Source organism: Bemisia tabaci, chromosome 1 (assembly GCF_918797505.1).
Source record: "Bemisia tabaci chromosome 1, PGI_BMITA_v3".
Taxonomy (NCBI): Eukaryota; Metazoa; Arthropoda; class Insecta; order Hemiptera; family Aleyrodidae; genus Bemisia; species Bemisia tabaci.
In genome coordinates, this window is record NC_092793.1 from 16,256,318 (window position 1) to 16,283,585 (window position 27,268).

General features: G+C 41.6%; 1 protein-coding gene across 1 annotated transcript in view; it reads right to left on the bottom strand.

The window, feature by feature from the left end:
• Nucleotides 1–9,406: 9,406 nt before the first annotated feature.
• Nucleotides 9,407–27,268, bottom strand: part of Msr-110 — a 98,807-nt gene continuing 80,945 nt past the window's right edge. The window contains exons 3-7 of the mRNA XM_019055486.2: nucleotides 26,301–26,606; nucleotides 23,882–24,072; nucleotides 13,314–13,773; nucleotides 11,464–11,785; nucleotides 9,407–10,887 (exon numbers count right to left, since the gene is read on the bottom strand). Of these exons, the coding sequence (XP_018911031.2) occupies nucleotides 10,787–10,887; nucleotides 11,464–11,785; nucleotides 13,314–13,773; nucleotides 23,882–24,072; nucleotides 26,301–26,606 (1,380 nt within the window). The 3' untranslated portion in view covers nucleotides 9,407–10,786. The remainder of the gene's footprint in view (nucleotides 10,888–11,463; nucleotides 11,786–13,313; nucleotides 13,774–23,881; nucleotides 24,073–26,300; nucleotides 26,607–27,268) is intronic.

Here is a 27,268-nt window from a genome sequence, read left to right on the forward strand (position 1 = left end):
ACTCGTACACGTGAGTATTTGCCAACGTGAAAAAACAAAATCATTCGTACGACGGCGGCGAGCAACCAATCCTCAACCATTCCGCCAAGACAGGGCTGCCACACCGCTGAGCTTCGTCGCCGCTCCGAAAGATAGCGCTTGCAATCCACTGAAAAGCCCGCGCAGTTTTGAATTTACGCTCTTTTTTTCCGCGAGCGCACATCACTGATGCGACGGACGGCAAGAAATCTCGAGTCATTGGCTCGCTGAATCAGGACTCCCAAGTCATATTTTACGAATCCTGCACTTTCGATGTACGAATCATCTTTTATAGTTTTTCCTAACTTTCGGAAAATTAACGAAATATGCGAATACATAAACACCATTTATGTTTCCTTTCATTCCATTTTTTGTTTCATCTTATATTTCCTGACTTTTTTCTTATTTGTGTTAATATATATTGTTTATTATATACTTCACTATCGTTTTTCATGTTGTTATTTTTTCTATCAAATTATTTTGCTGATAATAATTTTACTTCGCTTTTTTTTTTTTCGAAAACACATGCCCCAAAAGGAAGGAAGTTGATTCACTGTTATCATTACTGAGTGGTATGTTTTTCGAATACTTCGGCGCAAAAAACTTGAACTTTTGAACCAGAGGCGGAGAGTTATGACGGTTCAAGGTTCGTAACTAGCCTCTTTTGTGCATTGTGATATTTTTGCTCTTGCTCTTGAATTTCTTACAAGTTGTGTTGGGCGGCGGTATCACGCAATTTATTTCCATCGACGGGGGTAAATCGATATTTGTCGAGCATAGTGGCGTAGTCAAAAGGGGAGGGTTCAGGAGGTTTGGACCCCCTCTGCCCATGACTGAAAAATACCCTTCCCCGAACTGTCATTTTCTAGGATTTTTATGACATTTTTAACTATACCAGGGCTGCCGTTTCCACAGGACCCCTAGAAGATTTTTTCCTTCTTTTAAATTCCAGACTCTCAAAGGGTTGTTGGATTTTTACAGGTAGATTTAGAGGGGTCCCAAGTCCGGAATTTTGGGGGCCGTGGAGTCATTAAATGTTAGGATTTAGGGCCCCTAATGGCCGGCATCCGAACCTCTGAGTGTTAACCCGGCCCTGAACTTGGAATCCCCTCCCCCTCCATGAAGAATTGTTGACCTCGAGCCCCCTCCCCTCATTCTGAGAACACGCCACTGGTCGAAGAAGGTATCCCTGCTTTTAAAATATATATAGGAGCAAATCAATGAATACCAAAAGTTTCTAACGGTTTCCAAAGGCTTCACTCAATTCAGCATAGGCCGTTCCCGACACTTCGGACTGAGGGGGGCAGTAGAGGGGTGACTCCGGCATGGGCGTAGCTAGGGGGGGTCCTGGGGGGGGCCTGCCCCCCCCCCCAGAAATCTCGTGGCCTCCCCTAGAAAAACGGGATCCTCCATTCCTCACCCCCCCCCCCTCGCTCTCTTCACCACGAGAGGTGGTCCCATGGCACCCCCTAGAAAAATTTCCTAGCTACGCCCCTGGACTCCGGGGCAGGCCCGCCACAAGGGGGGGGATACTGGGTCCTTGGTACCGGGGCCCGGGCCCTGGAGGGGCCCGTGACGCAGGTGACAAACCACTATGAATTCATGTGTAACCCTTGTCTCGTAAGGAAAAGTGAAAAAATTACCCTAAAAATTCCGCAAAAGGTGAATAAAGTTTCAGAAACACTCTAGGACACTATAACATTTTTCTTACTTTTTTAGAGATTTCTATCTATTTTCAAGATTTTGAGTATATGTAGAATGCATATTTTTAGTAACTGCGTTTCATTTTCTTCCGTTGTCGGATGCTAAGAGGCTCCTGTCTGGGCATCCTCGACTTCAATGGCTCAACTCCCTTGCCATAGACGTACGAAAGGGGAGTCCAGGGGGCCCGGCTCCCCCTAGAATTGAAAAGTGTCATCTGCCCCCCTCAAAAAAAAATTATAGATGTTTTGAATGCAACAATTCGAAAGTATTTGTTGCTGAAAGTAAAAAAAAGGCGCAATTATTCTGCAGAAATTTATGGAAAATCTCCATCATAAGAGCTTCAAAATGCGTCCAAATAGATTTAAAATTTCAAAAATTTTCCGGGGGAGCCCCCCCCCCCCCCGGACCCCCCTCTGTGCTAGGGGCCCGGGCCAGAAAACTGGTACCAGGGCCCGAGATGGAATGTGGCGGGCCTGCTCCGGGGGGCGGCTTATCCCGGAAAATTTTCGACATTTTAAAGGATCTGGCATGCAGTTTAAGTCAATTTCGTTATGGAAGCGTCCCTCCTTCTTTCCTACGTCCCTCGTCCCTCCTTTTTTCCGACGTCCCTTCTGTCTAGGTGTGAATGGCTTTAGATGCTAAAGCACAGCTTTAAAACTTATCTTACTACTACTTTCTTTCTTTTCTTTTATTTTCTTTTTACTACTCTTTTTTCTTTTCTTTCTTTCTTTCTTTCTTTCTTTCTTTCTTTCTTTAAAACTTGAGGCCCAACTGCCTAAGTTCGGGTCAGACACCTGAAGTACTTCGGTATGCACCGGAGTACTTTAGATGTGTGACCCGAAACCTTCGGTATGTACCTAAGTACTTCAAATGCCTGACCCGAGCTTCGGCAGCCGGACCTCAAGTTTTCGGATGCGTGGTCTGAAAACTTTAGAGATCCATATGACCTAAACCTCGGGTCCCATGTATGTAGTTTTTTTCTCCGTGTTCCTTCCTTCCTCCCTTTCCTTCTTTCTTCCCTTTTTCTTCCTCCTCTTTTTCGAGCGGAGGGGGGTGTACGCCCCCCCCCCCCCCCACGTCGCCTATGCAGTTTAGTCGACAAGATGGTTACGTCTCGGATCGCGGAGAGTGAGAGCAGGAGGTGGGAAATCATCCGGTTGTCGTGGTGGTCGTCGCCGATGCGTCCTGGGTCTCGGCTGGGTCGTCGTTAAAGCGTCCAGCCCACCTACAAACTAGGGCCTCAAAGAGGCTCATCGATGGAACTGTTGACTTTTGCCTTTCAAAGATCGTCGGGCCGACGATCTTTGAGGGTAACCGATGTGTTCGGGATACATCACAGATCAGATCTTGAAATTTTCAAGGCATTCCGTGCAGAAATGGCTGAGAAATAGAAGAATTAGTGCCAGTTTGAGAGCCCCAGTTTGTACGTGGGCTGGACGCTTCAGGAAGAGAAGGCGTTGAGGTAATCGATGAGGCAACAACGTGGGGCGCGGTGCGACAACATCGAAGCACGTTGAGGCGACCGACGGATGATTCGGCTCACGTGCGTCCCAGCTCCCCCTTCCGCAGCCGAGAGCGCCAGGATCTGAAATGACGCGACGCCGTGCTCCTGTGCTCTTAGCTCCGTCCGGCAAACCGTTCATTTTTCATCGCACCCTGCGCAGTCACCGCGATGGGAACTTTCCAGGGAGAATAACAGGTCGATAGGCCGGCTATGGACACAAGCAAACGTTATATCGACGGTGAAACTACCAGACCACGTATCTCGGTTTGCGACGTCGCAGACTTCCTGTCATACTTTATTTTTTAAATGAAAAACTACTTAACATCCAGTCTTGAAAATTTCTGTGATTTTTCCTCTTTGTGCGGAGAAAATTCCGTGAAAATTTCAAGGAATGATATTGATTTGGTCTACTTCAAAAAAATAAAATGTGAGCGTAGATTTTTAAACACCGCAAACGAGATACGTGGTTTGGTAGTTTCACCGTCGATATGGCGTTGTATGGAAACAACCTCTGAGTGAGGAGTAAATAGTCGCTCCTCTGACGTGGGGGCGTATCTTTTTAGTTAGTTAGTAGTTGAAGTTATATGGATATTGCAGTGCTCCCATTCCATAGGTACCCATCAAAAGTTCCGGGACTCGGAACTTTTTCGTTCCAATTTCTCTCGCCCCATGACCGTCAAAGGTTCCGCAATTCTTTTCAGATTTGTTCAAAAGTTCCGATAAACTTCCGGAAAATTTCGGAAATTTTAAAAGTTCCGGGAAAAATTTAGGAAAATCTCACAAGCTCCGAAATTCGGTTCGAGTTCTGGGAAATGGAAGCATTGGGATAATGGGGTTCACTTAGAAATTGAGAATCGCCCCTAAGTCAGAGGAACGACGAAATGTCCCGTTCCTTTTTTTGAGAGCAGTGGTGCAGTCGGGGGAGGGAGGTTCAGATGGATTGGACCACCCTTGGCTACAAAATTTCCCCCCAAAACGTCATTTTTTGTGATTTATAGGAATGTTTTATCTTTGGACTGCTATATAAAAAATTTTTGACCGCTGACCGTTTAGAGCCCTTTCTCATGAATTTTTTTTTGGCTATACCAGTGTTAATGAGAATAGTGGAGAGGGGGCGAAGTAACAACAATAACTAGACATAACATTTAAGGGGGCAGGGGGAGTTCAACGCTGCTTAACGACCATCATCTGACAAGGTGAGAAGGGGGTGGAAAATCAGCGCCAATATGAAGAAACGTCATTTATGAACTGTCTCTAACAACTAGTGGCGTGGCGTCCTCGTAAGCCAGGGAAGCACTGCTGCCCTTATCTTCTTTCAATTTAGTTAATGTGTGGGTAATTATTGTCTGAGGACTAATAATTAAAAGGTAGCGTAGAAGAAAGAGTTGAGTCAAATTTAAGAGAGGAAAATTCAAATTCTAGTTATTTCACCTAAACTTGTCTCCAAAAATACCATTTGAAAAAAATGAGCTTTGGAGCCCACTTTTTCCTCTCAATGTGTTGAGTTTACTGGTCTCATAAGGTGGACGGTGCCCAAAAGCGCAAGTCCCAAAAACGACGTATCTATGCTAAAAGGAATTATATTGTACGTAAACTCTGTACACATAGTTCCTTTTAGCAAAAATACATCCAAAAAGGAAAATTTATAACCCGATAGCGCAAAGGGAGACACACCCCAATAGCCTACATTCTTAAATAAAGAAAATTTGAATAAGAAACTTTGACCTGGTTTTTATTAACACCTCAACTACGATTTTGTGCGAGGAACTTAACGCCGGCTTTGAGAATTCTTATTTGAAAATTTTGCAATTATACCTCAAAAGTATTTTTCCTTAAGTGAAGAAAAATATCTAAACAAGGGACGACTCACTTATGTACACAAAAGTAAGGAAAAACTTCAGATCTTGCCCAGATGCCTTAATTTTTTTGCGATTTCGAGGACCAGCAACGCTGAGATAAATTTAAACAATCAGTGCATTTTTCGGAAAATTGACGATGTCGTGATAAAATTAGTAATAGTATACTTCATTGGCACAATAGGTGACGTTACAATTAAGTTGTGGTGTGAAAAAAACTAGCAAATCGCCCTCAGTTAGTGTTGCATGTGACGAATGCTAAATTTTCATCACAGCGCCTGGATGCAACTATTCGAGCTCCACGAATGTGCGTGTTGCATACGCACGGAGATGAAGGCGTTTTGGCTTTCCAGGCATTTACCACTTCGCTCTCGTTGCGGTGCACGGTGGATCGAGTCAATCAGAGAAGTCGGACATGAAATGGGCCTGTTGCATGCAAGAGATACAGCCGTGCGAATAGACTTTTTAGAGGTTAAATGACACGAAAATGACGATGGTCACATTAAAAAAGTCTGAAATACACTCCTTACTGCGCAATTTGTGTTGTTAGGAACGCGCTTTTTCAAATTTCCCGCGTCTGGGGGCAGTTTTCTAACGGAAACAATTAACGGCAACTCGCGGCTATTTCCGGTCAACTAAAACTGACAACATAACCTAAAAATCGGAGCTCGTGACATCGTGAAATGAAATGTAGAGGGATTGCGTTGGATATTTAACAGTTGATCGATTTGGTTACCGCATAAAGCGTATATGGACCACTATAGGAGATCACGTTGGGTTTGTAAACAAACTGAAGGAAAAAATAACAACAATAACAACGACTCGGCATCTTCCGGAAATCACCGAGCCCGCCGTTTGCTCGTTTCCGGTGATTAGAAAACTGCCCCCAGACGCGGGAAATTTGAAAAAGCGCGTTCCTAACAACGCAAATTGCGCAGTAAGGAGTGTATTTCAGACTTTTTTAATGTGACCATCGTAATTTTCGTGTCATTTAACCTCTAAAAAGTCTATTCGCGCGGCTGTATCTCTTGCATGCAACAGGCCCATTTTTTACTGGAACTGCAATTTTTAATGTTTATTTCGTCACATTTTAAACTTTAAGAGGTGCTGCTAAACGAAAATTTCACGAGGAAACCAATGAAACCACTTTTAGAACTTCACAGTTTTGTATAAACTGAGTTATAAGCGTTTAAAGTTTCCAAATTTTGTCAAACCTCTCCCATTGACTCGATGCACTGTGCGGCGGTGGGCTGAATTGGAGGATTAAAAATGACAGAGCGCCCTTAATTCTTCGTGTACACTGCGAAGATTTGGAACATCTTAGATATTAGTCATGCATAGTTGCTCTACACGTCACATCACATCTCAGCACACCGCTGAATCAAAACTGAAGCACAAAGATACTCACATTCTACGCATGCGTGAATTAGCGAGCAGTGGATGTATTTTTAGTGTAAACAAAGAATTAAAAGCGCTTTGTCATTTTGGATCCTCGAAGTACAACTCGCCACCGTGCCGCGGGTGAGGCACTGAGTGATGAGTGCCTGGAGCTAAACAACGCCTTCATTTTGGTGCCTATGCAACACAGACATCCTTCAAGCTTGAATAATTGCATCGAGGAGTTATAATGGAATTCGTTCAGTGTTTGCTATATGCGACACTAACTGAGGATGCTCTGCCTGATCTCCTTACACCTCAACTTAATTCTGGCATCGCCCATGGTACATAATAAGTAAATTATTACTGATTTTTATCGTAACATTGTCAATTTTCTGAAAAATTCTTTGAATGCTTAAATTTATTATAATGTTACTCTTCTCAACTGTGGACTGCAGCCCTTGCGGATATAGCAACATTCTGATTAGACAGAGATAATTTAGGAAACTTTGATATGGTTGGTGTGCCGGGAAATCACATATATTAACGAATTCATCTGTTTTGTCTGTAAATTTCAAGATAAGCTATGCCGAGTTTTATGAAAAACTATGGAAGTTCTTCAGAAGCATTTTATCGGAGAGAACTTGGCAGTGTTTGATTTTGCCACTTATGCGATGTTTCTTCCTAGAAAGGCGGTGCAGCATGGCAACGTCGTGAAGAAACGTGGTCCGGTCAAGAAGGATAAATGTGACTCGAGGAGCACGAGCTGTTTGGGCATGGCACTTTCCTCCAGAGATTTTGTAGTTACACGATTGCCGCAAGCCGCGCTAGTATACCGTCCGTGTTGACTTTGTGTGTAAGTCGCATGGAAACAGTTAAATCATGAATTCTGTCAAATGCCTATTTAGGTTGTCAGATTTTCAGAAGCAACACATCATCGCGTGCAAATCGACGGTGAGAGTCCCAAACCATGTATTTCGTTTGCGATGTTTTAAAATCGCCGATCCCAATCGATTTTTTTTTTAAGAACAAATCAACACCATTCCTTGAAATTTTAGAACAATACCCTTCGCTTAGCCTGCGAAAATGTGTACGAATTGACGTTAAGTAGTTTTCCCTTGAAAAAATTAATGATGATAGGAAGTTAGCAACGTCGCAAACTGAGTTAAGTGGCGTGGGAGTCTCACCGACAATACCTATGCAAATAGCAAGCATATTTAATTTTTTTCAGCTCATATACTCTTGACGTGTCAAAATGCTAGTCTTTGAAAAATATCACATTTCATGGCCACTCTTTTTCTTTGACCACTTCCTTTTTCCATTTTTTCCTCATTCCTTTCCCTCATCTCTTCCATTTTATCTCTTTCACTTTTTTTCTTTTTTCCTCTCTTTTCGTCAAAATCTTAATTTATTTTCGTTCCATGAAATCCTAAAAAAAATAACATGAAATGCTTGAGAAAAATGTTTACATAAGTGTTGCGTTATTATGGATATGGAAAACAACTAAAATAATCTCGCATACCTCCTAAATTGGAAGATAATCAAACTATCTCAATAAGAACGCATTGATAGCATTGTTAATAAAATAGCTCGACCGAAAATTTTGCGTTCGCGGACTAAAATTTTTGTATTACCAATATTTTTATTTTTGTAATTAGAGTTAATATTTATTTTTGGTGTAAGTAAACGCTAGTAAACGCTTTTTTCCTATGTAAAATCTTGGGGATTTCTTTGCGTTGCGATCTCACCACAGAGATAAGGCTAGTTAAATCGAGCGAAACATTCGGTTAATTGTCGAATTGTCATCGAATAATCTCAATCGATTTACCATATTAATGTTATTAATCCATCAAGGTCGTTTGATAACTATTCACTGCCGTGCTAAAGAGGAACGCCGTATGAGCCTTCAAACATTGCCAAATTTCCTTCGAAAAATCATGAACTTTTAAGGAATTTGAAACATTTTTCTCTCGAAATATCTGAGAATTTTGTTCGTAATTTGATTCAAAGTATTGAAAAATGTTGGGGAAAAATACTCCTATCATTCTTCAAACATAAACATTTTTTGATAGAAAATTTGAAAACTCATATACAGTGTTTGGCCTATGCACGGCGATAAAAAGCCTCGTCAAGAGAAGACATGCCGTATAATAAATGAGTCTGCGCAAGCGTGTGTGGATATTAGTGTAATACAGTCTGCCAGCACATAAAACGCCTGCAATTTCGTGAGAAGCAACGAGCGATACAGCTGCCATTCACACGGCTCCGATTGAGCTCTTTTGAGAAAATCATTTGGGAAGTATGAAAAGGGGAAACATATACATACGTTGCATCTTCATTCTCAGTGCCCCTCCGGAATTTGGATGAAAAATAAGCTATAGAAATTATTATGCCAATTACGGAGTTTAATATCCTTTCAAATCATGTATTTCAGGGCTAACGTTGTGGCTGTTCGCTCACTCGTAATTGCGTGAGTTTTGTGCTAAAGTGCACGAGCGAAATTTGGATCCAATTTGGATTTGCTTAAATTGAGCCCAGTAACTGTTCAGAGCTAGTGTTACCACAGCATATGATGTTTAGTAAACATCAAGTAGCCATTGTACCGATAACTCAACCTAAATATTTTATACACGAGGGTCCCTTTGCCCAAGGCCGGTAATACACTCACCAGTGGCGTGGCGTGCTTTGCGATAAATCGATTGATCTGCCGTTAAACCTATGGAATAAGATTGATGAAGAAGGTGTTCGCAGCGAACTTCTCAATAATCGATTTTTTACCATAGCTTCAAATGAGGGAATATAGATATAATCTTTCGATCATTCACGCCTTGCAATTGACTCACATATAGCTTTTAAAAAAAATCTCAGCCTATTTGGTTTGTGTTAGTCGTCTAGGTTTGAGACGACTAAAAATGTTTCGTGGTACAAAATTAATAAGCCAAAGAAATGGTAACTAACGAAATAGTTCTTTATTATCTGTCCTCGTTTTTAAAAATGACAATTCCAAATATTTACACGCATCACGTTTCAAAGAAATGATTTTGAAGAGAATAAAACCTTAATATCAAAGTGTTGCATTGAAATATTATTATACACCTACAGATTTTGCTAAATCGTCTTGAATTTCGTCGAATTTGGCGATTTTTCGATGAGAGACAAATGCTCCAATCCACTTAGATACGTTGCTTTATTTAGTAAAAAAGCGACAAAGGACGCTTTTCTTGTCGGATTGCAACTAAAAATCAATTACTATCACTTAAAACAAAATGTTCCACAAAAGCAGGTTACTGTTAAAATGAGGCTGGTTAGGTAATTCGTTATGAACATCAGTATTTACAAAGCGTCCTAGATACACAAAATAATCAACGGAACATAGTAAAACACGCCCAATTCCCTAGAAACTAAATCATTTGCGACAATCAGCTGGTTCATCTTTATGAGAGTTTTTGCTTTTCAGGGATGTGAAATTCTCAGTCTTATTCTAAAACTTAATTTAGTGCATGTTTCTCACGCATACTTTGTTTACTTGGCACGAGAACAGTTTTGAAGACCGCAAACCCAAGAGAACTAAGAGCATAGCTACCTCATTTATTTCCCATCGATAGTGTAAGCACACTTATTTCTTGCGTCCCAGAATTTCACAGCCTGTCGGCCTTTCGGTTCGTAAAGGTAACATGACGTCATTTCCAAAAATAAAAATAATTACTGAAAGACTCAAAATAGGTTCCATTAACAGAGCAATGGGCTTCTTAACTAATCTAGACGTCGTTCCGCGCACGGCGAAAATTCTGGAAGACGTTATCAATCACCGTTGCCCACTGAAAGACCTCAGGAATGAAAAAAATACGAAAACCTTTTTCTTGAATGGCGCCAAAAATACCTTACTTAGTAATAAGAGTAAAAGAAAAAAGATCGAAGGAAATAGCACACGAGTGAAATGGGAAAGTGCGACATAAAAAAGGGGTTAAAATCGAAAGACCTATTTCCCAGGAGTACATTCTGAATTCTCTGATCGTGAGGAATAATTATTATGTACGCTTAAATTTTTTATTCTTCCATAATTCATTCAAAAGAGAATGCGGTTGAATTTATCACACCTGCCCAAAAATTGTCCCATTAGAAATCATTTTAAAAATACTTTTTGATTAGAAAAGATGTTTCTTTTATCCGATTATGTTCGCAATTTTAGATCTAAGTTTGGAGCGCCCCGCGGGAACGGATGGAAGCGGATCTTCACTCAGAAGTTCGGAGGGAGGTCTTGCCGAGTGGGTGGGAGGTTAGGCGTCCAGTTAGGAATTCCCGATCGGTACTGTTTCAAAGTATTCGATTAGTGGAGCGTGCACTCGCAGGTTCCACGACGAACTCGTCTCTTGGGTTCCTCTGGTTTCAGCAATCTGTCCGTGCTGCGGACGGATCGTGGCTGCACGTCTGAAAAACGAAAAACAAAAGAGTCAAATTCGGGGATAGAAAAATAATTACATTTCGTTTTAGACTTACCACGCTGATGCCTTCTCACAATGTATAAATTAAGAAATTGCATTCAGTAGAACAAATGGGATATGTTTGATGCTCCGCAGCTCGTTACAAGATACACAACAATAACAATTTAAACAGCGAGTAACAAGACTAATTTTCACTTAAATACCACCAAAACGTTTCGGCTGAAAACTCAGCCTTCTTCAGTAGGATAAAAACAATGAAAATTTTTAAAAATCTAAAAAACTTAGTAATTGGTTGTACCTTTCAGAGCGAGTAAAAGTTTGTTATCTTACTAACTGTTGTTATCTAAAATGTTGTTACCATTAGGAGGTTGAACCCCCGTAGCAAAAGTTTCCACCTATCGCCAAGAGGCTACCTGAGGGTTTCTCTGTGTCTTCTATAGCAAATTTTCTATTAAAAAGAACCTAATGGGACACTCGGGTTGGACTTGGAGGGTCTCTCTGTGTCCTCTATAGCAATTTTTCGATTAAAAAGAACCTATTTGGATACTCTGGTTGGACTTACAGTGGGGTCGGGGTTGCTCGTCCTGCTCGGGGACGTTGTCGTCCTGGATCATGCTGGGCGAGACGACGTTGACGGGCATGCGCTGGAAGGGGAGGGGTGGCGGACGGACCATCTCCGCGGGGACGGCCGGGAGGTTCAGCGAGCGGTCCTCAGGGATCTCCGCGAGGAGGGCGCGGGCCTCCGGGACGAGCCGGGCTTCGGCCATGACTGCCTGCATCGGTCCACGCTCGCGCTCTTGCTCCCGCTCCTCAGAGCTCTGCTGCGTCCGAGACTCCACCGACATCTGACCTCCTACCGGGCCCGATTGGGATCCGCGGCTCTCCTGAGAAATAAAAAATAAAATAAAATGAAATAAAATATATAAATATTTATAAAGTCGCCTCTACCACGAACTCTGTAGAGTACCTGTATAGGGAGAGTATGGACAGATGTGAAACTCCGAAAATCCATCAGGCCTTCACCGATGTCTCCGCGAATAAAGTTAGGGCCCAGAAATGCAGCCAACCTATGAATTTCAATTATCCAGAGCGCTTTACTGATACAATTGTTACGAACCATCGTTTATAAAGCACGTATTTGACTTACTCTTTGCATAAATTTACTCATTTTTGCGGAAGAACGCTCATTTATGTACATTCTTAGCCGTCTTGGTTAGAATTGGAATCTGCAGACTGGCAGTGGAATTTTGTGCGTTAGAAGGGTGGCTGCACTTTTGGGCCATAAGCCCTCCATGAACCGATCTTTCCATACTCTCCTTATACAGGTACTCTAGAACTCTGGCGTCCTGCGACCCCCAAACGCCACATATGCCTGTCATCCCAGAGGTTATCGAGCAACTGACACCGCAACATCTCTTCGTCAACGCCCTGCCGCCAACCCTTTACGGGACGTCCCCGTAAATAAACTTAATCCTTTATAATGCCAGTTACCGAAGAGTAGAAAGAAAACAAGGAAACAGCGGAAATAAGGCTAAAATACATAAAAATATCAGGGACGTCGCGATGTCTCACGACATCATTATCAACCGCTAAAAAGTACAAAAATAAAAAAGAAATTATAATCAAAAGAAACCAGCACGGCGTTACATGGTGATGGTAATGGTTACCGAAGAGAGCATTGCTGCTGTGCTAAGGAAGAACGCCGTATGAGCCTTCAGACGTTGCCATTTTTCCTTCAATAAAAAACGAATTTGCCGCGGAAATTGTGCATTTTATCTTTAAATTTTTCAGGCAACTTTGTTCGCAACTCAATTTAAAATGTAATGTGCTTAACTTTTTGCAAAAAAAAAAAAAAAAAAAAAAAAAAAAAAAACAACAACAAAAAACATGGGGTCAGAACCAACATCATAGTTTGAAAGTTTTATAGAATATTCCCTGCATCGATAAGAAAAATCCCTGAAGATTTCAAAAAATGACGTTTAATGATTTTGCGCGTAAGAATAATTTATGATGGAAAATCTGCAACGCCGCACACCGAGATATGTGCTTTTGCAAATCCGACATCGATTTCTCCTTTTGCCATAACTGAGAATCCGTGAATCCATGCTCAGTTTTCAAGCCTGCGTCGAGCAATACACATCTCAGTGTCACATTATCTAGTCCCTGGTTTGTGTTACCCGTTGTACTTGTGTGTCTCAACAGTTGAAAGACCCTGTTTTTTATGGTCCTTGGACCTCGGAGGGGATGCTCGGGAACGTTTTTAATTTATGACGAAATTTCGCCGTATTCATGAAAGTTCACATTTTCTGCTTAAGGAAACCTGTGTCAATTATCTCCCCTCTTTCTGTCAAACAAGTGGAAAATGTGCTTATAGGTACCGCACGGTTTCGGACAGAGAAATTGATGGAGTACCTGGAAGATGGGGATGACTTGTTCCTCACGAGCGATGATAGTGATCGGCTGGTCGTCACCCTCACCCGACTGGCGCTGGCTGGAGCTGTCATCTTGCTGGAGCTTGGTGAAGATGGAGATGGGGATCTGGTTCACATGGGGGGCGTGAGAGTGGTGAGGGGGTTGGTGAGGCTGTGGGTGTGGGTGGGGGTGAGGACCCATCATGGGGCCGGGGCCCATCATGTGTGGGTGGTAGTGGCCGTGAGGACCCATCTGGTTCATTGGCACGTGGGGGCCCATCATCGGCTGGCTCGGGCCCATCATGGGTCCCATGTGGGGGCCCATCATTGGCACGTTGGGGCCGACCCATGGGCCGTGCTGCGGGGCGGCGTGACCTCCCATTGGCATGTTCATCGGGATTGGGTGGCCCATTGGGACGGGGACCATGATCGGTTGGGCCACTGACTCCATTGGGGTGTGTCTGTGAACACGGAAAACATAATTTAAAAGTTTGACTCTGTCAATAAATATGAATATAGAAAACATAATACTAAAATTATGCCCTTAATCCTGCAGAAAATGAGATGTAAAAATAGTGCTGGGTCCATTTTATTTTGAGGGAAAAACTAAGCCGCATGTCCACGTTGAACTTGCTGGAGCCTGAAAATGAAACAAAAGAAAATTGAAAATGGGACGATGTGCTTGCATGTGGTTTTGTGGCTGTATGGCCGCGTGAGGTACTTGTACTACGCATTTACTCGGGCGTAAAATGAGTTAAAGGTAAGAAATGTCAGTCTTCGCTCCGTGCAGACTTAGCTGAATTTATGATGACACAACTAACCATCGGATCGTGCATGCGTTTGAAATTGGGGTCTCTCTTGCTTACCGTGTTTGAATCGATTTCTAGTAGAAAGGCGTAAGTCAATCTTTTTTTATTAATTTTTGACCCTCAGAAGAGTTACTACACATTTTCTGAGTGTTGTTGTTTTTCGTTTTGTCTCTTCATAAGTTTCGAGCAAAAGGAGCGAGACCTCTAAATTTTTGTTTTTATACGAAGACCATTCCTCCATACTCTACATACATAACGAAACGAAATGATGAAACTTTATTCAGAGCTCACTTCAAACCTTCTCTTTTCAACCAAAAATGTCTCAGTTTTCCTTCATTTCTGGTAAAACGGCGAAAAAAGTTTTTTCAGCCGAAATTCCTGAAAAAATTTAGTTTTCTTGACTTCCCTTTTCTACCAGAAACGGATTCATTCGTTTCACAACAGCAGCAGATGATTTCCCAAAGCAGATGAATCCTAGGCACCTCTTTTGGAATATCCAACTCTCGCTGAAAATTAAGCCTCGAACAGAAGTACCTCACGCCTTAGTCCATTGTTTGGCCGAAGAAGAAGGCTACGCTCGTCTTTGTTCTACACCGCAATGGTATAATTATACGCTGATTCCGTATACAGATGCGCGAACCAAGGCAAACGCCGACTTTTAAGACAAGATGAGACTGCTCGTCCGCGCCGCTAACACATAATTGTGCCATTCCAATCCGTATCACGGCTTACGGAAAACGCACGGACGCACGAACCAATCGTGTCTCGATGCATTTGTTGAAATCAGGTGCTTTGCTTGCTTTGATCTTCGTACGAATTATAAAAAGTTTCAACTTCTAGACAAGAGGAAAAGAGTATTTGCGTTTTTTTTTCAGATTATTCATACTCCCGCATCCTTAAATCTCATGATCAGTTGAATCCATACTTTCGAAAAGTGGTCATCTCCAAAATTTTGACGTATTAAGATTTTTACGGGAGTCCTCTCCTTGCAGAGTGAAGAATCATCCTCGAAACTTTTACAACTGGTTTTGGACCATCCTATTCTGAAGGATTCTATTTGCTGATAATTTCGAAAAGGGGCCATCCGTCCGTAAAAATGGGCCCCTTTCGAAATTAATGTGTGGCATTAATGTTCGACCGAAAATTTCCCTCTCTTTACCTACAAGCTCATGGGTTCATTTGATTGGTCAAAGTACCTTATATTCCATTAAGTGATTTACATTCACTGAAAAAAAAATATCGGTGTATTTACTAAGAAAAGGGTAAAATTACCAATAATTCAGGGTTCTATTTGATCCGAGAATTTTACCGAGAAATCTCGGTAAAATTATTGAACTTTCTCAGTAATTTTACTGGACCTTGGTGAAAACGCCAATATTTTTTATCGACTGTGGTAGAATTACCGAGATAAAATGGCAAAGTTACCGGGAATTGATTACCAATAAAAGTGGTATTCTTACCTGAAAAACAGTAAAAATACCGGTTTTTAGGTAAGCTTACCAGTCTGTCTTGGTAAAATTACCAATGATTGGTAAAAAAAAGTGAGATGGACAAAGTACCAACGGACCTTGGTAAAAACGCCGAGAATTTTTTTTCAGTGTTCCTTTAAATAACCCATAACCCTATCTTTATGTAACGTACTGTCTCTGTACGTATGGGATTTTCTTCTAGCATTTTCAAAGACTCAATCGACAGAATCTAGCGCGAAACGATGACCAAGTTTGATCTCGTTAGGCATCTCGGAAGCTCGGTCGCAGTGCGCATTGCTTCATAACGAAAAATGATTTCTAAAACCAATGTGGCAGCTATGACGTCACAGCAAGACAAAAAACGAGAGTGATTGCGGCGCATTACGGACCGCGCACACGGTACGTGCCTCGGTGCATCGAGCGATTTTAACGAAGATTTCAATCAACTTACAGTTGTCGCTGACCGCAACGTTTCCCGCATGCGGTGCTTGCCGACTGTAAAAAAATCGTCATTTTTATCTGCAACAGCTAATATTCTGAGGGAACTTGTGATCCGACAAATTGAGTCCGGCATCATCACTCAGGTACAGTGTAGTCGGAAAATGAGGGGAAAAAATACTTCATAAAAACTCTCCTAGACTCAGCAAAGTTTTTGCACGTAGTACGGTAACATTACGGCACTAATACAAAAATGAGGGTATCTTCAGGGGCCAGCATTGCTCCTACCCTGGATTTCTTCAATTCTAAATTTTCTTAACAGAGCAAAACAGCGTCCATTATAAACGAAAATAATTGCCTTTTGTAAGCCATCGACTTCCTTTCAGTGAGGTGCATCGGCGTACTTATGGATCTGAAAGTCAGATACGGTCATTTTCCATGGATTTGTTAAGTTCACTGTCATCTTTTAACCAATTTGCAAACAAATAATCACCATTAAACTCCCTAGCATGCTGTCGAAAACCGACTTAAAACTTCGAGAAACCAAGAGAAATGACTATCTATGGCATTCAAACCCCACTATATTGAAACCAACTATATTACGTCACATACATACATTCTCCCGCTAAGAAACGCTAAAGTTACAGAAAGCACGGGTAGGGTAGATTTATCCTCTCACAGCACGTACCCTACGATCAAAAATTTCGACGAATAGTACTATGTCATAATGGTATCAGTCGCAGAGTTTGGTACCCTTCATAAAGCCCCTGAAGGATTGTGAGCGAGGACTATTGCTGCACAGCCGTTAAGGGGTTGCGGGTCTCTTTTGAAGGGGATTCTTGCGATGATCAAGCGTGACCCTATACTTAAACTTGCTATGAAAAAAGAAGTACTATTTTACGCTAAACGAGAACACTGCATGGTCACCGACAGGAGATTAAAGATTATAATCTTTCCGAAACTATCACATGTAAAATTTATGTTGTCGAATGTTGTGGGTAGGACTCAAATCTTGTTAGTATACGGTCGACCGCAAGCTGGAAAACCTACCCTCTAAATTCGACCTTAAGTTGCAATGATTATATTCTAAACTCGAGCTGTACCTACCCAAGGTAGAGCTTTTTTTACAGCAAGATCAATCTCTCCTCAGTTTCCCAATAATATAAACCATTTATTAGCGACCGAATAACAAAGTTAACATTTTAGCCTTTTTTTAACTTGCGGTCCACTCTAACTTTGCCAACAAAATTAGGGCCCAGACCGACAACTCTGTCCCGGTGCAATGAAGCATGGACCTACGATGTTTCGGTCCATTCGATGATGTGGAGCTGAACCGCAAGCCAGGTTGCCAAGTTATGCGATGGAATGTGAGTACTTTATCATGAGTTTAAATGGGGGAAAATGTCTGATCTTTCAGCATTATCTGGCAACAATCGCTGTCAGCCAGGTTGTCAATCGTCGCAAAATAGCAATTAATTCAAACACTTTGGTCCGGGAAAATATGTCTGGGACTCCAGTTATGAATCGGAAACACCGATTGCATAAAGAGACACATAAACTACGTTATTTGACCGCTATCTCCTCCTCAAATTGGAGCCGAGCTTTGTGAAATGCTGCCCCGTGCGGTTTCCAATTATAGCACCGATGGATAATTAAGTAATGGCAGCGCAAGAATGCTGACTTTCAAAGTGTTCCAGTTGCGATGTTCAAAGCATGTCGATAGTTTATTTTGGCATGAGTCTCCAATGCGAATGTATTGGAAGGTATGCGTTCAGTTTCGTGAAGAGAAATTCTCTCTTAGGAAAAGATTGATGGTTATCGATTCCTTGTAGAGTGGGCCCAGAAAGTAAAATATTTATCAAAAACGCCCGAATTAATATCTATAATTGCCCGAAAAAATAATCAGATTTCAAATTCAAAGGCAAGAATGCTCAGGAGAAGAAATAATCGTTACTCTAATGATGGTCCTAATGGGTTGCAGGTCTTACCTACTATCCTAGTAGTAGCTACCATGTTGATTTTGTGGTAACAAATAGTTTGATTCTGGTTACAATAGTTCAGTTCCGATATCAATGCTATCTACTGGGGCCGGGTAACTTATTACCACCAAAGTAACATTGCAACATCGACTAGAAAAGATGGTAGAATTTGCAGTTCATAATAAGTATTGTACAGTAGCGATTCCTGTTTCTCCGTGGGGGGGAGGGGGACGCAATTCTCCCTCGACCTTTTCAAACTGATGACTAAAGTGCGAAATCACGTACTTCCATTACGGCGCGCGGCTTCAAAATTTTCGATCCTATTTTATTTTTCCGATGAGAAACAAGCCAACATAGTAGTTTGAAATCAGTACAGAATGTTCAGCTGACAGAGGAGAAAAAACAAGGAAGTTTTAGAAAAATTACGTTGACAAATTTTCGAAAGAAAAAATGAAGTATGATAAAGTTTGATAAAGTATGACTGTAATTCCGCAACTTCGCAAACGGAAATACGTGGTTTTGTACTTTGGCCATCTATATTGCACCCTTCGATTCTAATTGTAAGACACGCGAAACTAGTCTGGCAGTCGTTTGCTGAATCCCTTCCTGTCTCCTTATCAAAAAATGATTTGGACTACATTTTACGATTCTTAACTACGATTTCTGGCTCATTCGTAAAAACACATATGTGCTTAGGCAAACTGATTGTGCATACGTTGTTTCTAAACTGAGCCAGAAGGTGTAGTTCCCTATGGTAGAATGTGTGGTCCATTTGGACCTTGTTCAGCAGAAAGGAACCAACCCTCATATTAAGTTGAAACTGAGGAAAAGAGGTTTGAAGTTTTATTCCTGCATAAGGCTCAAGGTAAAAAATCAACTTAAACCCTTCCTTCCATAAAACAATTTTGGTTTTAAGACTTTCAGTTTCTGGCAGGAGAAAATACAGAAATACACGGCTAATACGGCTAGTGAAACTCAAAAACATTCTTAACTCAATTTTTTCGAAAATGTGGATTGGTTTCTTTCTGATAAACTCGGTCCATTTAGTTCTATGTCAAAAAAACGTTTTAATATACTTGCCATGAATTATACATCGTGTAGTCTATGAGTATGATCACTCATCACTGCAGTCGCCGCCGAGGGGCGGTAGGCGCCGATGCCCGTGACGCTTGTGTCGTCTCTTGGCGAGGCACTTGAGGATGCGCTCGGCGTGGGTCTGGGGGCAGAACTCGAGGGCGACAAACTTGCCCGGGTACTCGGCCCGCTCCCGCTCCAAGTAGGCGTCAACATACTCCAGCACGGCCGCGCCCTCGGGGCCGTTCCAGTAGTCCCCGTAATCCACCCTCGTGCCGCCCCGCTTCGCCGCTTGGAAGTGCTTGATCTTGACCATCTCGCGGACGCAGCTGAGGGCGAGGCGCTCGTTTCGCGGGATCCGTCCCGGGGTCCACGGGTACAGCGTCGTCTGGAGAACGCCCTCGACGAGGTTCTTCGTGCAGAGACCTACCGTCCCGGCCAGTGCCCCCCAGTTGATCTTCCACCGCTTGGCCTCCGACGCGAACTCCGTCGCGAACTCTGCCACGGCCACCTTGTCCGCGTGGAAGATGTCCTTCTTGCTCCGGGCGTACTCGTAGGCTATGTCGTGGAGCTTCGCGATTCGGTCCACGGAGTCCACGGGCTCCCCCGCCTCTAGAGGGTTCCCTGGACCCAGGTAGCGACGCCCTGGCCAGTTCGGCATCCTGGCTCCTCTGAAGATTCCTTTAAGCCACTTGACCAAGTTCGACATCCACTGGATAATATTATGTTTTGTAAGGCCCTAAAGGGGAGGCTGCCAAAAAAGGTGCTTGATTACGTTCCTTTGAGGAGAAGTCGAGTGTGACGCCCAGGGTCGGTTGGGTGTCGCAGAGCGCCGAAAAAAGATGCGAAAGTGACTCTCAAGGTGTATTATGTTACTCAAACGAGCAAAATGACGTCAAATTTACAGATCGGGCTGTATTGCGGTGATGAGTGAACCGCAGATATTTATCAATTAAACCAAGCTCTTTTAAAATTAATTTTTTTCTTTTTTTATATATCTGCAAAGTTGCGGGTAAACACTTGATAAGGTCGACTGAGATCAGTTATCGATGAGACGGGAAAAAGTTTAGAAAAATTGATTCGTCATTAAACTAGGCAGTTGTTCAATTGACGGTGTGATCAAGGAGCCTTGAGTGCTTCACTTCAATGCTGAGGCAAAGTTTGTAAACATTTTTTTGGCTGCAGTTAAAATTTCGAAAACAAACACATGAATAAATCGACAGGACTACACGAACGTAGAGTAGGTAAATCAGAAATTGAGCGGTGCTTCTACGAAGTTTGTTGACAATTCTACAGCTGCAGTCTCAATTTGAATTGCTGTTTCAATTTCTTCTTCTTTTTTGGATGAGACGTTTTTCCGGAACGAGGTCGAGGTACTTCGTCTTATCAATCGCGACGTGATACGTTCAGTTTTTCCAACAAAACGGTGAAGCTTTCGCGATAAAACTCCAAATACAATTAAATCGCAAGTATTGCTGCTTTTTACGCTCTTATCTCTCGATGTACGAGGCGAGAACCACAAGATAACAAAGTTATTGGATAATAGAACAGTTCAAAATATTATAAAACAAGAATGACCATGAGCCCCAGCGATAATTTCGCATACGATTGTGTGACTCAACATTTTCCACTTTTTTCTTGCATACAATATGTAACTACGAACCACAGTCTCTGATGCATCTTAATTATAATTGATTTTACCGAATGATCTATCAAACTAGTTCTGGTTTGTTTTTCAAGCGCCTTCTTTAGACCACGCACAAAACTCGAAAAAGCTTATTACAAATTGACGATCAATGATTTCACAGTGCCATTCGATGAAGTGCCGCGAATGACTGATGAGAGCATTACACTTTAGACAGGGTTGATGCCCGAGGAATCTGTCCTGTCGTCCTGGTTACGCGGTACCTAACGCGAGGTTTTAACATTCACTCAACTTTATCACGATTTTTTCTTCTCTCGTTCGTTCTTCAGGGATAAAAAAACACACACAACGGCCTTGATCGTAGACGCGTAATTTTCTCGGACCAATTTTTCAAACCGCTCTCATAGGGAGAAAAAAAAACACATCGACTAAATATTTCGGAGAAACAGCACAAATTACCGCTAAAACACAATCAAATTTCGGCGAAAACGTAATTATCTGCACCAATTCGTATGAACTCCAGAACAACATCAACGTGACTAAAAATGAATTTTTTTTAGAAAGCTTGCGAAGAATCGACGTGATAGGGGGTTCGCGGAGCGATGAGCGTAGCGTAAATGACGCACGGGTAAGTGATGATTCAAGCGACGGCGAGCAACTGGTGCAGTTGGCGCTGAAGCCTTCGCTGAAACGAAATGAACTGAAACTGGCCTTGTTCGAGGTCGCTCACCAGCTTCGGAAGCGTCAACCTTTACGGCGACTTCGTGATTTTCGCTAACCGCACGTAAGCGGAGAAGATCGTCATTCGATTTTTTGCATGAGCTATCGATAGTGTGGAGATAAATACGCAGTAGGGCTCATTTCGATCTACGGGCGACACATTTCATCGGGTTAGCGAAGAAATGAGTTGACAGCTGTGGGATTCCCCTGCGTTATGATCGGGTTATTCGGTCTCGATCCTGAAGCAGTGCTTTCCAGTGACGTCATAATATATTCCTAAGATTCCCGTTTCAGTATAGATGAGTGGATTTCGTCCTTTCCATTTTACGTCATCAATGGGGCGGGACCCGCGGGAGAAAATCAAAAGCTGGGTCTATGCTGCCTTGCTAAGGAAGAGCGCCGTATGAACATTCGAGGGTTGCCAAATTTCCCTTGATAAAACAAGTATTTTTTACGACATTTGCGCATATTTTCCTTGAAATTTTCAGATATTTTAGCTTAATCTGTCACAAAATTGTCAGAACACTTTAAAAAAAAAATATTCAAAATTTTATCAGTAAATTCGATTTTTAGTGAAAGAAATCTGGCATCGTCTAAAGGCTCATACGGCGTTTTTCCTCAGCATGGCAGTATGGGTGAAATTAACTGTGCAAGCTGTGTGAACGTGGACCTTTAATGGCTACACGCTACAGCCCCCTTTTTTCCGGTTGAGGCGCCAAGCAGGTGAAGTTTTCAAAATCCCTAGGAGTTGAAGCATCGATTTTCAAATTTTAGCTCTCCCAATTTTAGATTTCACGTGTCACCCATGAGTGACTGACCGAATACTGGACTGACCGCAGAGAACCAAATGTAGAAAGAATATTTCAATTAAGTCAAGTCAAAAAAGCGAGTCTCACGCGAAAATCGCTCTGTGGTATTTTATAGGATATCGAGAAGTGTGGTTCATCTCAAACTTAACAGAGATCGTGAGGTTGCATTTTAATACTTCATTTTGACAGAGAATTTGTAATTCTCTCAAATGGCGGATTGTATAATTGGATTTCTTCTAGCTTGAGTAAAGTCTTAAATTAAATTAAAGCGCGTCGAATTTTCGGGATGACCCTGCTCATATCTAAGCGAAATATTATAATTAGCTACCCCTAAAAATGTAAAAGGTACAAAGCAAATTTTTCCACCATCTTGCTGCTGATCTACTTTAAAAGTTGCCCCGATTAGCATGCTTATCATTAAAATGTTTCACTTTTTTACAGCTTATCTTCACACACGAATCCACTGTGAGATAACCTGGTTCAGATTGATTCAAAGCAAGTTAAGTACAATTACTTTAATCGTCCATAACTTTCATTGATCTTCAAGTGGCTTTGATATTAATTGGTTCTTTGAGAAACCATCCGATCCATCATTAAATCGTAGAAAAGAGAAGAACAATGATTGAATTCTCTCAGCTGTCACGAGGTACGACGAAAAGACGGGCTGACCCAATAAAACCCCTGAATCTTTAAGCGATAACTATTCAGCCTCTGCCGTCGAGGGGTTGCATAATCAAATTGTTGAAGGCGATTTCTAGACGTGCGATAGAGTTGGCCTCCGCGTATTCTGCATTCTTAGCGCCAGTTTTGCTTAATACCTCTGGGTATTTTTTTTATCGAAAATTGTTTGCAGAGCGCTTCGAAATACGCTTGTATCGATCATGAGTTATCGACTAAGTAGGTATTTTTTGAGGTTTTTTGGACGAAAGTCTCTTTTCCGGTGGACGATCTCACATTAATCTCACACGTTTTCCGTCTTACTTTCTAACTCCATGCGTCGGCCGTATCTTATTAGCCATTTTAAATTATACATTTTCCGTTTTAAGCTTTAAGTTTTTCGGTTACCTACGCACAAAGCCGAGTGCTGTGAATAGAAAAAATACAGTATGTTTTAGATACCTGACACCAACAAGCTAAGAAATGTATTCGGATTAAGCAAAAGTTGAGCTTGGAGAAGGGCGCTATTTTTCACCGAATGAAGATTGATGAGCAACTGGTTGAGCATAAATTTTTCCAAATGAGGGCTGATAATAGTTGGCATGCGTACTTTTCCAGGCGAATTTTTTTCAAATTAGGTTCGGTTCATTGATCCAATTACTCAACACGTTGGTAATCAGTCATCATGCGGCGATCCTGCGATTTCCGAAAGTAACTCACATACATAGGCAAGATAACAGTGCAGGGTCTCTAAAATATATTATCTGTGGTTAGCAGAGGCTAGGCAAGGATGATTGATTTTCGATATTTCCCCATTTGAAGCTATGGTAAAGGATCGATTATTATTAAGGTGTTCGTCGCGAACACCCTGTTAACGATCCTTTTCCATATGTTTAAATGGCAGATCAATCGATACATCGCATGCAACTCGCGAGAATCGCCCTAGGGTTGGGTGGGGGTGGTATTTACCTGGCATCCTGGCCGCTTTCACAAAAGATGGCCATACGTTCACCGGTGACATGTTCGTAGCGGGGGTCCGTGGTAAGGTTAACTCCGAATGGGAGACGCACCATCTTTGGCTTGTGGTCCATCACCTCCTCAGCGCGCCTTTTCTCTACCACACAGTTCATTCGTGACCGCTGGTTCTTCTCCAACAGAGACTGAGCCATAGAAATAAATAGAATAGGAAATGTAAAAAAAATGAACAAACTCGGAACCGACGGGAAACATGATCAGATGAAAATTTTTTTGGTTAGGTTAAAAAAGTATACAAGAGGGAGGGGGAGGGAGGGAGGGGGAGAGGGAGAGAAAAAAAATCGTCGTTTCCCTGTTCACGAAAGAACGTAACTGAACTCCAAAGTTTCAAATTTGGCTTAGACAACTAATTTTTTTTTTTTTTTTTTTTTTTTTTTTTTTTTTTATGTAATACGACTGTGCAGATTCCGTCCAAAGTTGTACTGATTTTTGTGTGTAATTAGAATAAAAATCAGTAAAATTTTAAGTCAGAAGCGCCTGACAGTTTTTTTTTTTTAGTAAAAAACAGTTTGGGAGAGGAAGTTTTGCAACACTGAAATGTAGTTACTTTCTTTCGTTTAGGAAACAACAAAAACAGTCCATGTATTTTTGAGGTTGAGGTTAATACTTATTTATTGAGACCTCGGAGGGCTTAGCACTTTCTTCGGTTATAGTTGAGAATTTTTGCGTACCTTTTTTCAATTAATTAAATCGCAAAAGATAAGTTTCAGTAATGAAAACTGAAGGCTGATTACCTATATACTCAATTTCTACATTGAAAATGCCGTCCTTTCTGTCCAAATGCAGATATTAATAGAAATATGGAGCAAAAATCACCATAACATGTCAGATTATTGTAACTACTGATGTAATTGAAACACAAAAGTGAGAGAGTAACATGACAGCAAAAATAACTTATATTACAATACCTCTGCATACGAAACGGTACATAATTTTTGTGGCTATCTCACAATCGATTCTCTGATTATGGAGGTAGCCTGAAAGAAGTCTTATAGAGACGAATATTTCCGAAGCCAAATTGAAGAATTTCATTAACAACAAAATATTCGATTATTATGGAGTTAAAAGAATTACACTGCCTCTCCCGCAAAAAAAAAATTAAAAAAATTAAAAAAAAAAATAACTGGTAATTAGGGCGTTGTGGATTATGTGGATCATGAGAAAAGGAGTTATAACTCTCAGATCATTGCTGTCAGCGCAGTGTGGCAACGTCGCGCCCTCGCCGCAACTCACGCAAGGCATCAAATGGAAAGGAGAGAATGAAGCGCCTGCAATTGAGGTGAACGCAATCCTAATGACATATACTGTTAACACTCTTTTTAATCGAGCTTGCAATGTTTCTGTCCCGGCAGTTGATCCCGAAGTAATGGCTGAGTGATCATATTGGTGGAGAGGAAATTGCTCAGCAGCCATAAACAGTCATCAGCCGCAGCTCTTAATTTTTATGAGGCGGCGTTCCTGTTTAAAAGGTTTTTTTTTCCCCCATGCTCCTGCACCGTTCACCCATACATCAATTTGATCCTTAGCGCGAAGTTTCCTGTTGATAATTTTGATCTATATAGGCTCTTTTTTCATTATTTACCTAACAACAAATACAAAGGAGATAAACAAGCAATACTTGCGTCCATAGTAAAATTACGAAAAATACGTCGGGCTATTTTAAACTTTTTTCGGTCAAAAATAGGAGAAGATTCAATACTACTGTTATGATACATTACATCCTCAAAATTTTTAACCAGCCGCTGGTTGTGATGACTTTTTTTTCCGTGTAGAGCAAATTAAGGAACATTTGAGGGGCTTGGAGGACAAGGCGCTTAAGTGCAGTTTTTGATATTTCGATAAATACGTGTTTGAAATTTCGAAATTACATGGATCCCTACGGAAGAGAGAAGGTTCAAACTGACTTTTTGATGCTTAAAAATTGGAATTTGGGAGCACATTTTCACAGAATGTGCACAAAGACTAGTTCCTCCTGAAGTCATTAAACTCTTGAAACGTCGACGAGAAAAAATACTCTTGATTCAATCAGATTTAACTTAATCAAACGAAGCCTCTCAATTTGAGCGGATTTCCTTTGATTTAAGCTTAAATCTGATTGAATCAAGAGTCCTTTTCTTGTCAATGTTTTCAGAGTCTGACTCTAGATCCAATGTGTTTTTTTTCCAGTGTAGGCTGATCATGATTGAATCTGTCTACGTGATATAAATGAATCAATTTTGAATTTTTGTCAATGATATAAATGAACGTATTTATGCGTATCTGTGCGTTTTAACGTTTAAAAGAACTATGTGCATTGAGTTTACGTGCAACAGAGTTCCTTTTAGCATAAATAAGTCCAAATGAGATTCCTTACCGCGGCGAGATCATCGAAATCGAGCTGGAGCGGGAGCTTGATCTGAATGGGGAGACCGGCGTCGGCCTGTTGCTGTTGTCCCTGGTTCTGCTGTTGTTGCTGTTGCTGCTGCTGTTGTTGTTGGGGGAAATAGGACTGTTGCTGTTGCTGCTGCGTCTGCGCCATTGAGGGAGGTTGTGCCACCTTCTGCGCGGGCTCCTGAATGCTGTTGCTGTTCACGGAGGACTCCTGTTTTGAGTCCATGCTTTCCTCCGACTGAAGTGGGTCCACCAACGCCTGGTATGAAGGGTGGTCTCCATCGTCGTTCTGAAACATACATCCAAAATCATCAACCCTTGATTGTCTACTTACAGGTCCATTTTTGAAACATCAAGGGACGTGTTAAGGAAGAACGTCGTATGGACATTCGAGAGTTACCGAAGTTCCTTCGATAAAATGTTTATTTTTGAGGCAAGTTATGAATATTTTTCCTTGACATTTTTAGGAACTTTAGGTGAAATTGTGAACAAAATTTTATGAAAAATTGGAGGAAAAATTTTCATATGTTTACCAGGAAATTCGTGTTTTATCAAAGGATATTTGGCAATGCCTAACCTAACCTAACCTGCTAAACACGGTCACAAGGTCACAAACAGAAAAGTGTGGTTTGAGTCCTACTCCTGCCCCAAGAGTGGCATGAGTGGCAATGAGTGGCCTTGCGCAGAGGCAATTCTTGAAAGTTGGCAACACTGATTTTTCTCCATTTAGATCCATTGGAAATATCGATTTCAGTTAAGGCAAGCTGTCTCGCCAAGAATCGATTATGTTACATACATTTAAATGGAGGAAATACAGTAATGCCAACTTTCAAGAATCGCCACCGGCCTTGCCGGCTTTGCCTGTAAAGCACCGATACTCCGAATAAACATGCTTTACACCACACTTTCCTCTCGGGGGATTAGTCCAGTTGCGGTGTGCAGTCATCGGGG